Source organism: Coregonus lavaretus (genome assembly GCF_964263955.1).
Source record: "Coregonus lavaretus genome assembly, chromosome: 34".
Taxonomy (NCBI): Eukaryota; Metazoa; Chordata; class Actinopteri; order Salmoniformes; family Salmonidae; genus Coregonus; species Coregonus lavaretus.
The window spans coordinates 33,260,769-33,276,437 of NC_140021.1; the positions used below are offsets into that span (position 1 = coordinate 33,260,769).

General features: G+C 41.9%; 1 protein-coding gene across 1 annotated transcript in view; it reads right to left on the reverse strand.

The window, feature by feature from the left end:
* LOC311109146 (uncharacterized protein) overlaps positions 1-15,669 on the reverse strand; it is a 101,916-nt gene that overhangs the window by 23,872 nt on the left and 62,375 nt on the right. The window contains exon 2 of the mRNA XM_084151968.1: positions 7,494-7,577. Within this exon, the coding sequence (XP_084008094.1) occupies positions 7,494-7,533 (40 nt within the window). The 5' untranslated portion in view covers positions 7,534-7,577. The remainder of the gene's footprint in view (positions 1-7,493; positions 7,578-15,669) is intronic.

Sequence of the window (15,669 nt, forward strand, 5' to 3'; positions counted from 1 at the left end):
CAGCTCCCTCCACAGATTTTATATGGGATTAAGGTCTGGAGACTGGCTAGGCCACTCCAGGACCTTAATGTGCTTCTTCTTGAGCCACTCCTTTGTTGCCTTGGCCGTGTGTTTTGGGTCATTGTCATGCTGGAATACCCATCCACGACCCATTTTCAATGCCCTGGCTGAGGGAAGGAGGTTCTCACCCAAGATTTGACGGTACATGGCCCCGTCCATCGTCCCTTTGATGCGTTGAAGTTGTCCTGTCCCCTTAGCAGAAAAACACCTCCAAAGCATAATGTATCCACCTCCATGTTTGACGGTGGGGATGGTGTTCTTGGGGTCATAGGCAGCATTCCTCCTCCTCCAAACACGGTGAATTGAGTTGATGCCAAAGAGCTCGATTTTGGTCTCATCTGACCACAACACTTTCACCCAGTTCTCCTCTGAATCATTCAGATGTTCATTGGCAAACTTCAGACAGCCCTGTATATGTGCTTTCTTGAGCAGGGGGACCTTGCGGGCGCTGCAGGATTTCAGTCCTTCACGGCCTGGTGTGTTACCAATTGTTGTCTTGGTGACTATGGTCCCAGCTGCCTTGAGATCATTGACAAGATCCTCCCGTGTAGTTCTGGGCTGATTCCTCACCGTTCTCATGATCATTGCAACTCCACGAGGTGAGATCTTGCATGGAGCCCCAGGCCGAGGGAGATTGACAGTTATTTTGTGTTTCTTCCATTTGCGAATAATCACACCAACTGTTGTCACCTTCTCACCAAGCTGCTTGGCGATGGTCTTGTAGCCCATTCTAGCCTTGTGTAGGTCTACAATCCTGTCCCTGACATCCTTGGAGAGCTCTTTGGTCTTGGCCATGGTGGAGAGTTTGGAATCTGATTGATTGATTGCTTCTGTGGACAGGTGTCTTTTATACAGGTAACAAGCTGAGACTAGGAGCACTCCCTTTAAGAGTGTGCTCCTAATCTCAGCTCGTTACCTGTATGAACCAGGCAACGAGTGTCCCGCCAGAAATCTTTCTGATTGAGAGGGGGTCAATAACGTATTTCCCTCATTAAAATGTAAATCAATTTATAACATTTTTGACATGCGTTATCCTGGATTTTGTTGTTGTTATTCTGTCTCTCACTGTTCAAATAAACCTACCATTAAAATTATAGACGGATCATTTCTTTGTCAGTGGGCATACGTACAAAATCAGCAGGGGATCAAATACTTTTTTCCCTCACTGTAACAATTTCTACCACTCCCTAACAAATTTCATGCAATTCTACTCATTTTGCCATGGGGCGGAGAGATAAATGTGCAGTATTCCAGCTAATGTCCTGCAATTCTACTCATATTGCCTTTGGGTGGAGTGAGATGTTTGCCGTTTTGAATATGATATCTGAGTGACAGTGACTAGCAAAATCAATGGGGGCCCTGCGGTCTGTAATTTGACCATGATTACTACAAGCTTATATAGTTGGCTAGACTAACTTACCAATGTAAAAAATGTTCGGCCCCACTGTTTTTGTTGATCCGTGGGCCTATTTGGGACGCATCCTATCACACAGTGGGATACATCCTATCACACAGTGGGATACATCCTATCACACAGTGGGATACATCCTATCACACAGTGGGATAATATCTTCCTGTTTGAATGCTGTGCAATGCTCGTCATATTAGGCTCCCGCCCCACTTTGAACACAGACATGTTTATCCCAGATCCCATATCCACGCTGTCAGAGCACTGAGGAATGAGAGACAAGAAGGAAAAAAAGGGCTTCTGGTATAATGATTTAGCGGGACACTCGTTGCCTGGTTCACTGGGACTGTGACAGCGACTGGGCCGCAGGGCTGGCTCTGGTCGGCTCAAACAGGAAGGAAATACATAAACCAGGAAGTTGTCCGAGCTCTGCGGAGAACACTGAGCCACGAGGGCTGTGAAAAACAATGCCATAAAATAGGCCGCCAGCTCTCTCACTAAATGTATAAGTTATTCACAACATTACAGCGGTGTTATGATGATATTACAAGCACCATTTATTGCCACAATAGAACCCTACGGAGAGGCGAGAAGCGTGGCCCTGCAACTCAGATTAGGGAGATTACTCATAGTGTGCAATCATTCCCACCGTACACTAAATGCTCTCACAGATAAGCATTTTATGATTGCATCTTTACAATGCAATTTACACTTGAGGCAAGGAAATACTTTAAAGGAATTGGCTTACTTGGAAGGAATTGGATTGAGGACAGAGGCAAAACTCAATTTTCTTAAAACAAACGATGAGTCTACCCTGTAGCGTCAGGTGGGCCTGTACAGTACCATGTTGAGCCAGACAGACATGGAAGGGAAGAGAGAACGGAGAAGAAAAGAGACCAGAAGAGAGAACCATAGGAAAGGAGGAGTGTGTCGTGACGTGACTCTCATTTTTGTGATGACTATTATTTATCGAATAATTACCTACTATGTTTAATTGTTACTAGATTCAATTAATCATGTAACAGTTAACTCATTAGGCATTTGGGGCACCACGGGAACGAGTTACTGTTTCCCGAATTAACTCTAAAGATATCTCTTATCGCTTAACAGTCATTTATTAATCATTTACCTCATATCAGTCTCATTCTGAAAGTCGTAGGATCTTTAAGTCTGCACTGATCATTCCGTACCACACAAATGTATTTAATTATTTATTTACTATCTAATTAAAAATGATAACACAAGATACAAACACGTACAGGTAGGGATTAGAAACGTAATACAATGAAAACGGACTAACACAATATGACACTTGTTACAACATTTACATTTTACATTTTAGTCATTTTAGCAGACGCTCTTATCCAGAGCGACTTACAGTTAGTGAGTGCATACATTATTTTTGTATACCCCCCGTAGGAAACGAACCCACAACCCTGGCGTTGCAAACGCCATGCTCTACCAACTGAGCTACATCCCTGCCGGCCATTCCCTCCCCTACCCTGGATGACACTGGGCCAATTGTGCGCCGCCACATGGGTCTCCCGGTCGCGGCCGGCTACGACAGAGCCTGGATTCGAACCAGGATCTCTAGTGGCACAGCTAGCACTGCGATGCAGTGCCTTAGACCACTGCACCACTATGACGAGATAAAGAGAGAAAGAGAAAACACTAGGATACACATGTGACCTACGCTCACAGTAACCCTAATACTTTGTCCCGAACTTTGGTAAGAAGTAATGCATGTATTTACATGTTGGAGGTCTTCGTCGTGTATCTCTGTTGGACCCAGGCCTTCGTGGGAAGGGGTCGATTGGGCCTTCTCTTTCGGATGGCCTTTTAGATGTAAGGCTCAGATTGTCCACAAGAGGTCACAATGTCCATCTTCTTAGTTGTCTGTTTACTTTCACTTGTTCTGGAAGTGGTCTTCTGAGGAGGGCTAATCAGCCATGTCGATGATCCCCTGTGGGGTGATGAGAGCAGTGTAGTAGACGATGGTTTGAAGAGAGTAACAGGATGGTCCCACTTAAATTCACCTTCTTAGATACAACACATTGTTAGTGGAGGTAAATTTGTAGTCTTCACCTCGTGTTGATTTTCAGGGTCGGGACCAATATGGACCAATGCTGCAGCTTGAGGTCCGTCTAGTCTGATCTGATAATTCTTAACTCAGTCTTTTATGCACTCTGGTAAAGAGGGGCGTTTCCGTCATACTGACACGCTCTCTGAGCTCCCTCGGGCGTGGCTAGTTACGAGGCAAAAGTATTATCATCACTATGATTTTGTTAGAAAGCTAAAATGACATTCCTATCTTCACGAAAACATTGTCTTCCTCCTTGATATTTTCTACACAAGGTAAAGGATGTAAGCCTGATAGACACAGTGTAAAAGCTCTTCAAGTCACAATGTTTTCGTTATAACGCCTTTATACCATTTTAATGACATCACAAAATATACATGAATTTTCCATATTCCATTTCTCATCATTCCCAACGTTTGGATGTTGAAATATATTGTCCCAATGTTCATTGTTGGATGTTTACGTTTTTGGGCGGCAAAAAGTCTCTGAAAAAAAGGCATTCCTTTCATCATACTAGAGCGCCAGAGATAGATTCTCCTCCTCTCTAATTTATGGCAGTGTTAAGATGTCAAGACCGGCACCCCCCATGGGTAAGAGCGTCTGGTTGTTGTCGGCCATTTGATGTGAGGCCTTTAATCCTCACCCAGGGAGAGTCATGACAAGTGTGACCAAAGAAAATAGGAAGAGAAGAGAGAAACTTCCTGTTCTGACAAGTGTTTGATCATATCATGATATGATATCATCCCTATCTCTGTGCGTTCTCTCTGAAACCCCTCTCCACAGCCAAAGCTATAGATCTACATCAGAGCTGGGTCAACTCATAAGATTAATTGAAATTCACTCCAAGAATTGAAAAGTGTCATTTATTTTCAATGAGGATTGTTCAATTAACTAAATACATTTCCATTTAGTAAAATATTTACTGACCCCAACTCCGGTTTATATTAAACCCAGGATGCAGCCAGAATGAGAAATGAGAATAGTCTGTTTTACTGAGGTGGGTTTCAGGTGGGCCCCTCCCGCTAACCTGGTTGCACCCCAAATAGCACCCTATTCCCTATAAAGTGTACTACTTTTGAACAGGGGCCACAGGTCTCTGGTCAAAAGTAGTGCACTATATAGGGAATAGGGTGCCATTTGGGATGCAGCGAGTTGTGTGTGAAGAGCCTGGGGAGAGGCAGGCCAAAGCTCTGACCCACGCAGCACATCTAAGTGACAAATAGGCCATAGGCCGTCAAAGTTGGGTTCCATAGAAAACTCAAGAAACTTCTCAAAAAGAGGCGACAGAAAATTTGGTACCAAAAACCACATGGTACCAGAAACGATCTGCAATTCACTTATCCTAGGGGATACGATTTCACATATCCTACATTTCTGAGCCACAGATTGATAAGAGTTTCCTTTCCAAAGGTTCCATTATTTCCGTGGCTGTACCCTCTTCTTAGCTGTGTTACTGTCAGTGGTTCAGCCTGACCCCATGTTCCACATTCTGCTCTGGTGTTTCAGCCTAGCTCAGTGGTTTCTGTGGTGGTGGGGCAAGCCATCAGAAAATTGTTGAGCCATCAGAGTGTTGCGGCGTAATTGGCTCAGTGTTCTGTCACTCATGGGGACACTACTTCACTGCCAAATCTAAGGGTAGAGCTAAAAAATTCAAGCCCCTTGGGTGCTGCCATAGAGTTACATTAGAAGTGCCCATTAAGAAGGCTCAAGGTCATTGGCCACAGATAAAATGACGTCAAATAACGTTATATCTACAGTAGCTTCGATCGGACTGATCATGTCAACATCATACTTTCAAAATCTTAGCTAGCAGTCATCATCATGAATCAAGTCGACAATCTACTGGCAAATCCTTTTTAATCCTTGTCATATGAAGAGAAATAATGAAGAGAAATTATAGATAAAACGTATCGGTGCTCATCGGCCATTGGACATAAACATTACACAACAAGGTGGAAATCGCAAATTTAACAATGAGTGGTTTGGAAGGAATCTGTGGCTAACTGCAAGCATTGCTAAGCAATCACTAGCCTGCTATTCAGTGGAGTGGGTGTGTGTGTGATCCCAAGTTTGGGTTTAAGGGTCTCTTTTCCAAGCTTAAAAGGATAAACACTCAACATTGGCAATGCTGTCAATCCAGCATGACTTCTGCTGCACTCAAAACAACTGGAAACTCGGAACTGGGAAATCTGACATCAGTGAGTTCAAGACAACTGGGAACTCGGGAAAAAACTAGCTCTGACTGGGAAAATATGTTTTGAACGGTCATCCAACTCGGAATTGTAAATCAGGAATTCTGGCCTCTTTCTAGAGCTCCAACCTGAAGATTACTGACGTCATCATGAATCGACTTTGTTTTTTTCCGAGTTCCCAGTTGTCTTGAAAGCACCATAAATCAAGAGAATGCCAAATTTTGATGACAAAGTTTGATGACAAATTTTGCCCACGAAGGACTGCTCTGGACCTTCCTGTTCAAGTGAGCACAGCACAACAAGGTGAGTCCAAAAATGTATTGTATGCTGCTGCATAAATGATGTAATATGCCAGGGAGATATGTATACTGTAGCTAAGAAAGTAATACTAAGTGTATGTTGTGTAGTAAGCTGTTAGTAGCCCATGTGCCTCACCCTAATAATTTGGTCAATTTCCCCCTTTTAATTACACCTGCTGTTCTGACTTGGTGGTGCACATGTAGCCTATAGTCTGTTTTAGAGAATTGTAATCGTCGAATATTGTAAGAGCTTTCATTGTCTGCATATATGCCCCCTTTATTTATCCTACGGTTCTAACTTGGTGTACAGGGAGAATACTGTAAGAACGGCCCATGTTCTGAATTCCGTCACTGTACATTTCAAAAGTGCTGAACAAATAGTTATATTGACTACGTCCGTCCTAGCTCGCTCATTAATGTCTTAATCAAAATTACGGATTGCCTCTTATTCGCTCGTCGTCCCCTTATACCAGAGTTTGTATATCTCAATTGTCAGTAGAAACCACATTTGTTTAAGCAAGTCAGCCACATCAGCTATGTTTTTTTAAGGCAGTAAATGAGGCTGAATGAACTGTTTCGCTGCCAGACAAGGCTCCGCTGATAGCCAGGTGTAGCAGTGGTAAGGTGTTGGGACTGCTGTTGGGACGCACTGTTTGTCACCATTATAGTGCAATTAATGTATTGTGTTGTGTTGTGTATCAAATTTATTAAATTTTTTGGTTCGCCCCACCAAGATGTACATGCTAAAATCACCACTGAACATATGGAATTGTTTTAAGATGGTCATACCATGGATCATTTAGCTATTTGATTTAGGACTCCTTTAGCTATCAAATTATATATTTTTTAATTATTTGATAAAATATTGAATTTGGCCTTTACTACTATAGCCAGTAGAAACTTATTGAATAACACATTCATAAATGGAAAAAAATACAGTCAAAAAATGTATCATAAGGAATAAGGTTTTGAAATGTCTGTCCTATATCTAGAAGATATAAGAAAGCTCTGGAAATATTGAAGTTTTTTTTGGACACCCTTATTTTTGTTGGCACAAAACTTCCATTTGTTTGTATGGGTTACCTTCAGACAAGTCCCATGACACTTGTGAGGCCTGTGGGCATCCTAGAGCAAAACGGATATGTACATGTTCGTGAGAGTCTAATCTTTCCATAGAGGGGTCATAATAGTTTGTAGGCTAAACCGTTCGGACGCTACAGACAATTCTGTGAGAAGACTGATTTTCGTGATGTCTCATTGTCTGACAAACACCGCTGTAGTTCTGTCACCTTTCACCGCAGATGCGGAAGTGTTACATAGGCGGATGCTCTGGATTGAGATGTTCGTATTGATCTGTAGTTATGTCACTGCTATGAGTCTCACTAATGTACAGTATATGATTTGACTGTATTCTATCTCAGTTAGTATATGAGGACCCAGTCTTGTCTACTCACTCAGCAGCTGGCGGCGCAGGACCTGCAGGCTTCTCTTCATGGTATCATGTGGTCCGAGTCCTCCTCCACAGTGCTCATGGTTCTCTGTGGAACACAACCACACCAGAGAGAGAGATTAAGACACTGCGCTGTCAGGTAGCACGATTAGCTCAGGTAACTCGGTCAGATACTGATGAGATTAAGTGAGGACATAGAGGGGAGAGAGAGCGAGAGATCGAGAGGGGGGAGAGAGAGGGGAGATAGAGAGGGTGGACAGAGAGACAGACCGACAGACAGAGAGACAGACATACAGACAGAAAGAGACAGACAGACAGATAGGAATGGAGATAATAATACAGTCAGAGACAGACCAGGGCGGACTAGTCGGTGCTTAAAATTGCTAATCAGTTCAGCCAAAAACAGAAAGAACTGAAAAGGTATCGATAAAAATTTTTTTAAAACTCTGACAACAATAATAAATAAATATTCACAGTGACAGGCATTAATACTTAGCCATGGAAAAGCACCATAAATCAGGGTTGGGTTAGACCTTAAATGTACGGAGTTGGCTCCTGAACACTGGCTAGGCATTACCTTATTTTTGTATATATATATATATATTTTTTCTTTAATGCTTTTATATTACAAAATAAATAACAAGACAAAAAAAAAAAGCTAAGCAAAGGTAAACTGGGGTACAATCACCATTTCAAAAGGCAATATAATTAGTGATATGATACAAGTAATTGTTGACCCTAAGAAATCATTATAATAAAATACTAATTATATTAATAATAAAACATTTAAACAAATAAGGTATCCTTTGTTTGGCGATGGGCAGTGTACCTGATGTGTTATTGTTTTCCTTTATGTACAGTGAGGGAAAAAAGTATTTGATCCCCTGCTGATTTTGTACGTTTGCCCACTGACAAAGACATGATCAGTCTATAATTTTAATGGTAGGTTTATTTGAACAGTGAGAGACAGAATAACAACAACAAAATCCAGAAAAACGCATGTCAAAAATTTTATAAATTGATTTGCATTTTAATTAGGGAAATAAGTATTTGACCCCTCTGCAAAACATGACTTAGTACTTGGTGGCAAAACCCTTGTTGGCAATCACAGAGGTCAGACATTTCTTGTAGTTGGCCACCAGGTTTGCACACATCTCAGGCAGGAGGGATTTTGTCCCACTCCTCTTTGCAGATCTTCTCCAAGTCATTAAGGTTTCGAGGCTGACGTTTGGCAACTCGAACCTTCAGCTCCCTCCACAGATTTTCTAAGGCATTAAGGTCTGGAGACTGGCTAGGCCACTCCAGGAATACCCATCCACGACCCATCCACGACAATCATGTCTTTGTCAGTGGACAAACGTACAAAATCAGCAGGGGATCAAATACTTTTTTCCCTCACTGTACTTGTTTTAGTTATATCTCATCTACGTGGTGTTGGCATCCTGGCATCCCTATCTGCACAGCATTTCCACCGTCTTTGCACGCGTCACACACACACACACACACACACACACACACACACACACACACACACACACACACACACACACACACATACACATACACACAGATACGCACTCTCTCTCAAACACACACACATGCAGACACGCAGACACTTACACCCATACTCTCACATATACACACATATACACAATTTTGGCCCATTCCTCCTGACAGAGCTGGTGTAACTGAGTGAGGTTTGTAGGCCTCCTTGCTCGCACACACTTTTTCAGTTCTGGCCACAAATGTTCTATAGGATTGAGGTCAGGGCTTTGTGATGGCCACTCCAATACCTTGACTTTGTTGTCCTTAAGCCATTTTGCCACAACTTTGGAAGTATGCTTGGGGTCATTGTCCATTTGGAAGACCCATTTGCGACCAAGCTTTAACTTCCTGACTGATGTCTTGAGATGTTGCTTAAATATATCCACATAATTTTCCTTCCTCATGATGCCATCTATATTGTGAAGTGCACCAGTCCCTCCTGCAGCAAAGCACCCCCACAGCATGATGCTGCCACCCCCGTGCTTCATGGTTGTGATGGTGTTCTTCAGCTTGCAATCCTTCCCCTTTTTCCTCCAAACATAAGGATGGTCATTATGGCCAAACAGTTCTATTTTTGTTTCATCAGACCAGAGGACATTTCTCCAAAAAGTATGATCTTTGTCCCAATGTGCAGTTGCAAACCGTTGTCTGGCTGTTTTATGGCGGTTTTGGAGCAGTGGCGTCTTCGTTACTGAGCGGCCTTTCAGGTTATGTCAATGTAGGACTTGTTTTACTGTGGATATAGATACTTTTGTACCTGTTTCCTCCAGCATCTTCACAAGGTACTTTGCTGAGTTTGAAGGTAGGCCTTGAAATACATCCACAGGTACACCTCCAATTGACTGAAATGATGTAAATTAGCCTGTCAGAAGCTTCTAAAGCCATGACATCATTTTCTGGAATTTTCCAAACTGTTTAAAGGCACAGTCAACTTAGTGTATGTAAACTTCTGACCCAATGGAATTGTGATACAGTGAATTATAAGTAAAATAATCTCTCTGTAAACAATTGTTGGAAAGATTACTTGTGACATGCACAAAGTAGATGTCCTAACCGACTTACCAAAACTATAGTTTGTTAAATGCACCAATTTGTAAGTCGCTCTGGATAAGAGCGTCTGCTAAATGATTTAAATGTAAATGTTAAAAAGAAATTTGTGGAGTGATTGAAAAACAAGTTTTAATGACTCCAACCTAATTGTATGTAAACTTCCGACTTCAACTGTAAGGTTGCAGAAACTATACCATGAATTCCAAAGAACTGTCCGTAGATCTTCGAGATAGATTTGTGATGAGGCATATATCTAGGGAAGGGTATACAACAATTTATAGAGTGTTGAAAGTTTCCTAGAGCTTCCATTGGGAAATGGAACAAATATGGAACTACCCAGCAGCATACCACCCTGCATCCCACTGCTGGCTTGCCTCTGAAGCTAAGCAGGGGTGGTTCTGGATGGGAGACCAGATGCTGCTGGAAGGAGGCACTCTTTCAGCTGGTCTAAAATAAAAATGCCCCAGACTCTCTGTGGTCACTGAAGATCTGTGATGGAAAATGTTATGTTGTGCTTTTCTAATTTATACATTTCTATGTTCTATGTTTGTGCTTTTCTATAAACCAATTTCTGTGTTCATGCAAGTGACTGATTGAACGAACCCTCACTATCAGTATCTGCAATTAGGCAGTACGCCCAGACCCTTGTTTTGATATCTCAGTTTCACGGTCTCAGCTTAGAGAAGAAGCCTCGTGAGGTATTGGTCTCTCACATGTATGACCCAGTATTGGTCGGTCACATGAATGACGCAAACGTTAATGATGAATGAATTATGAATAAGCTAAATCATGCAAATATGACTTGTCAGTATATATGGGAACTAACGGGACTGCCCCGTTAGAGCTCCTGACAGACGTTCACTATGGTGCATCAAGTTTGTTGGAACCTCTCCAGCAAGATGACAATAAACAATGATTCATTTAAGATTGACTTCCATTGTCCCGGTGTAAGAATTTCCACAACAGATCCCATGGCACTTATCGTAAGAGTAGGAGTAGGGGTGTTAACCCCGGTGTCCTGGCTATGTTCCCAATCTGGCCCTCATACCATCATGGCCACCTAATCATCCCCAGCTTCCAATTGGCTAATTCATCCCCCCTCCTATCCCCTATGTCTGGAGAAAACCAGGCATAGCTCATCACCTGTCTAACACCACCCCTACCGTGAAGCATGGTGGTGGCAGCATCATGCTATGGGGATGCTTTTCAGCGGCAGGGACTGGGAGACTGATAAGAATAGAGGGAATAATGAATGGAGCCAAATACAGGCAAATCCTTGATGAGAACCTACTTCAGAGTGCAAACGACCTTAGACTAGGGAGAACATTTTACATTCCAACAGGACAATGACCCCAAGCATACAGCCAAAGCAACGCTGGAATGGCTTCAGAACAAGAATGTGAAAGTCCTTGAGTGGCCCAGAATTGAATCCCATAAAAAATCTGTGGAAAGACTTGACGATTGCTGTTCACCGCTGCTCCCCATCTAACTTAACAGAGCTTGAGAAAATCTGCAGGAAGAATTTGAGAAAATCCCCAAATCCAGGTGTGCAAAGCTGATACAGACATACCCAAGACGATGCAAAGCTGTAATCGCCGCCAAAGGTGCTTTTACAAAGTCTTGACTCAGGGGTGTGAATACTTATGTAAATTAGATATTTCTGTATTTCTTTTTCAATAAATTAAATTTGTCATTATGGGGTATTGTGTGTAGCTGGGTGAAGAAAAAAACAATTTAATAAATGTTGAATTCAGGCTGTAACACAACAAAATGTGGAATAAGTCAAGGGGTATGAATATCCTTTGGTTTCTTATTCTATGCGTTATCATTTCCAAACTATAGATTTAATTAATTGTTTCTTTCTAATTGCTAATTTGTGGTGCCAGCGTTTTAAGCAAAATTCTAGTAATCTGTTTAAGTGTTGTTATTCTCTGAAGATGTACTTATCATATTCAAGAACCAGTGCAGGAGGGGTACAGTACATCTAATTAAAGGATGTATGTCGTTGAGAGTTTTATTAGGTCCCACTGCTTGAGTAAGATAGCTTCTTACTTGGGAATGCAGTACTTTGGGGCCAGCCTGCAAATTCAATTAACTACTGCTCATCCAAAACAGTGCTGCAAGGATTCTGACACAAACAGAAAAGTCTGCTACACATCACCTCCATCCTTGCTGATCTCTATTGGCTACTTGTTCCTCAAAGAATTGACTATACAATTCTCATCCTTGTCTACAAAGCACTATATGGCATCAGACCCGCCTACCTGTCAGATCTACTCTCCCCCTATCAACTTCCACGCACCCTATGTTCAAGCCACGCCAAACTCCTACATGCCCCCAGGACCAGGCTCAGCACAATGGAGGACCGTGCCTTTTCCTCCCACACACCACGCCTATGGAACTCCCTTCCTGATAATCTCAGGGTTGTTCAGACTGTTGGGGCTTTTAAAGCAGGACTTAAGACTCATCACTATCAGCTGACCTACCATCATGTCCTCCCTCCAAGACTTTGATTGTTGCTTTCATGATATGGTTAGATATTGTCTTGCCCAACTCACGCCTCTCCCTTGTGATTAATGAGCTAGCCTAGGTTACCCCTGATTTAGGCCTATTACCTACGGGTGTTGCACTTCCAGTACCGATCCCAGCGACCCACTGATACCAACCGTGGAGCTGGCTTAGCACTCGGCGGCCGACAGCTGTGGTGGGAGAAACCTTTTCCAAAAACCACTCAGCGGGACGTCCAGCTCAGGGGTAGGGCAACCCATAGTTCATCAGGCTCTCCTAGTGCTATAAGACCAGGGGAACTTGAGTCCCGCTGAGCAACTATTATTATCAATATTTGTTTTATTTATTGTTGTGTCCGTCACAAACCATTCACCTGTGGACCTGGAGTTACTCACCGTAATGGGACCTAGTGTCCCATGAGACGAGAGGTATAGTCACCGTGCCTTCGCCTAACATCCTAAGACATTCTATAGACACCCCAAGCACGGACCCATACGGTAGCAAACAGAGGAAGCCCTCTGTTTCCAACAGTCTTGAAGGAGTTCCCACATATGCTGAGCACTTGTTGGCTGCTTTTCCTTCACTCTGCCGTCCAACTCATCACAAACCATCTCAATTGGGTTGAGGTCGGGTGATTGTGGAGGCCAGGTCATCTGATGCAGCACTCCATCACTCTCCTTCTTGGTCAAATAGCCCTTACACAGCCTGGAGGTGTGTTGGGTCATGGTCCTGTTGAAAAACAAATGATAGTCCTACTAAGCGCAAACTAGATGGGATGGCGTATCGCTAAAGAATGCTGTGGTAGTCATGCTGGTTAAGTGTGCCTTGAATTCTAAATAAATCACTGACAGTGTCACCAGCAAAGCACCCCCACACCATCACACCTCCTCCTCCATGCTTCAAGGTAGGAACCACACATGCAGAGATGATCAGTTCACCTACTCTGCGTCTCACAAAGACACAGCGGTTGGAACCAAATATCTCAAATTTGGACTCATCAGACCAAAGGACAGATTTCCACCGCTCTAATGTCCATTGCTCGTGTTTCTTGGCCCAAGCAAGTCTCTTCTTCTTATTGGTGTCCTTTAGTAGTGGTTTCATTGCAGCAATTCGACCATGAAGGCCTGATTCACGCAGTCTCCTCTGAACAGTTGATGTTGAGATGTGTCTGTTACTTGAACTCTGTGAAGCATTTATTTGGGCTGCAATTTCTGAGGCAGGTAAGTCTAATGAACTTATCTTCTGCAGCAGAGGTAACTCTGGGTCTTACTTTCCTGTGGCGGTCCTAATTTGAGCCAGTTTCATCATAGCGCTTGATGGTTTTTGCGATTGCACTTGAAGAAACTTTCAAAGTTCTTGAAATGTTCCGGATTGACTGACCTTCATGTCTTAAAGTAATGATGGACTGTCATTTCTCTTTGCTTATTTGAGCTGTTCTTGTCATAATATGGACTTGGTCTTTAACCAAATAGGGCTATCTTCTGTATACCTTGACACAAGATAACTGATTGGCTCAAATGCATTAAGAAGGAAATAAATTCCACAAATTAACTTTTAATAAGGCAAACCTGTTAATTAAAATGCATTCCAGGTGACTACCTCATGAAGCTGGTTGAGAGAATGCCAAGAGTGTGCAAAGGTGTCATCAAGGCAAAGGGTGGCTACTTTGAAAAATCTCAAATATAAAATATATTTTGATTTGTTTAACACCTTTTTGGTTACTACATATGTGTTATTTCATAGTGTTGATGTCTTCACTATTATTCTACAATGTAGAAAATAGTAAAAAAAAATAAAAAAATGGAATGAGTAGGTGTGTCCAAACTTTTGACTGGTACTGTATATTTGTTTTGTTTAATTATTATAATTTTATATTTTTCAATTTTATTTTATGCAATTTGAGATTATTCTTGTATAATGAAAAGTGCTTTACAAATGTACTTTATTATTACTTGTTAGTAATTGTAAAACTGAAAGTTATGGAGGTTATGTATATTTTTTTAATAGATTCTATTATGTATCTTTCCCCTTGTCTGTGAACATCTGGTGGTACCTGGTCCATTACAATTTCTCGCAGGTGGATCATGTCTGTTTGGATACGTTTTGTTTTGGTGTCCATACCTTTTATGGTGTTATTTATACAGGTATGTTCTATCTGCTTCTGATTTCCCTGTATTTAGTCTGGACCCAGATACGGCACTATATTGTTTTATTTCATCCATAGTGGCGGGAACTGACTGAGGTATGTTGTTAAATAGAGAATTACGTCGTTTGCATATATTGCTAATTTGTGTTCTTCCTGTCCGATCTGTAGACCTTGTACTTTCAGATTGTTTTTTATATTTCCGTCTAGCGGTTCCATCCTTAAAATTAAGATTAAAGGTGACAGAGGATCTCCCTGTCGTGTCCCCCTTAGAAGGTCAAAAGAGTGAAATAATGTACCATTTACCATTATTCTGGCATTTGGTGTTTTGTACATAATTTGCAAGAAAGTTTCACAAAAGTAAAAAAAAATGTAGGCCATGACAGTTGATATTTTGCATAAGCAGTTGATATTTTGTCAGGAGTCTGCTGGACATAAAACCTGTTTGGTCAGAGTTTATGATATCTGGGATTACAGTGCCTTCGGAAAATATTCAGACCCCTTGACTTTTTCCACATTTTGTTACGTCACCTGCCTTATTCTAAAATTGATTAAATCGTTTTTTCCCCTAATCAATCTACACACAATTCCCATAATGACAAAGCAAAAAGAGGTTTTAATAAATGTTTGCAAATGTATTACAAATAAAAAACGTAAATATCACATTTACATAAGTATTCAGACCCTTTACTCAGTACTTTGTTGAAGCACCTTTGGCAGCGATTAGAGCATTGAGTCTTCTTGGGTATGACGCTACAAGCTTGGCACACCTGTATATGGGGAGTTTCTCCCATTCTTCTCTGCAGATCCTTTCAAGCTCTATCAGGTTGGATGGGGAGCATTGCTGCATAGCTATTTTCAGCTCTCTCCAGAGATGTTTGATCGGGTTCAAGTCCGGGTTCTGGCTGGGCCACTCCTGCATTGTCTTGGCTGT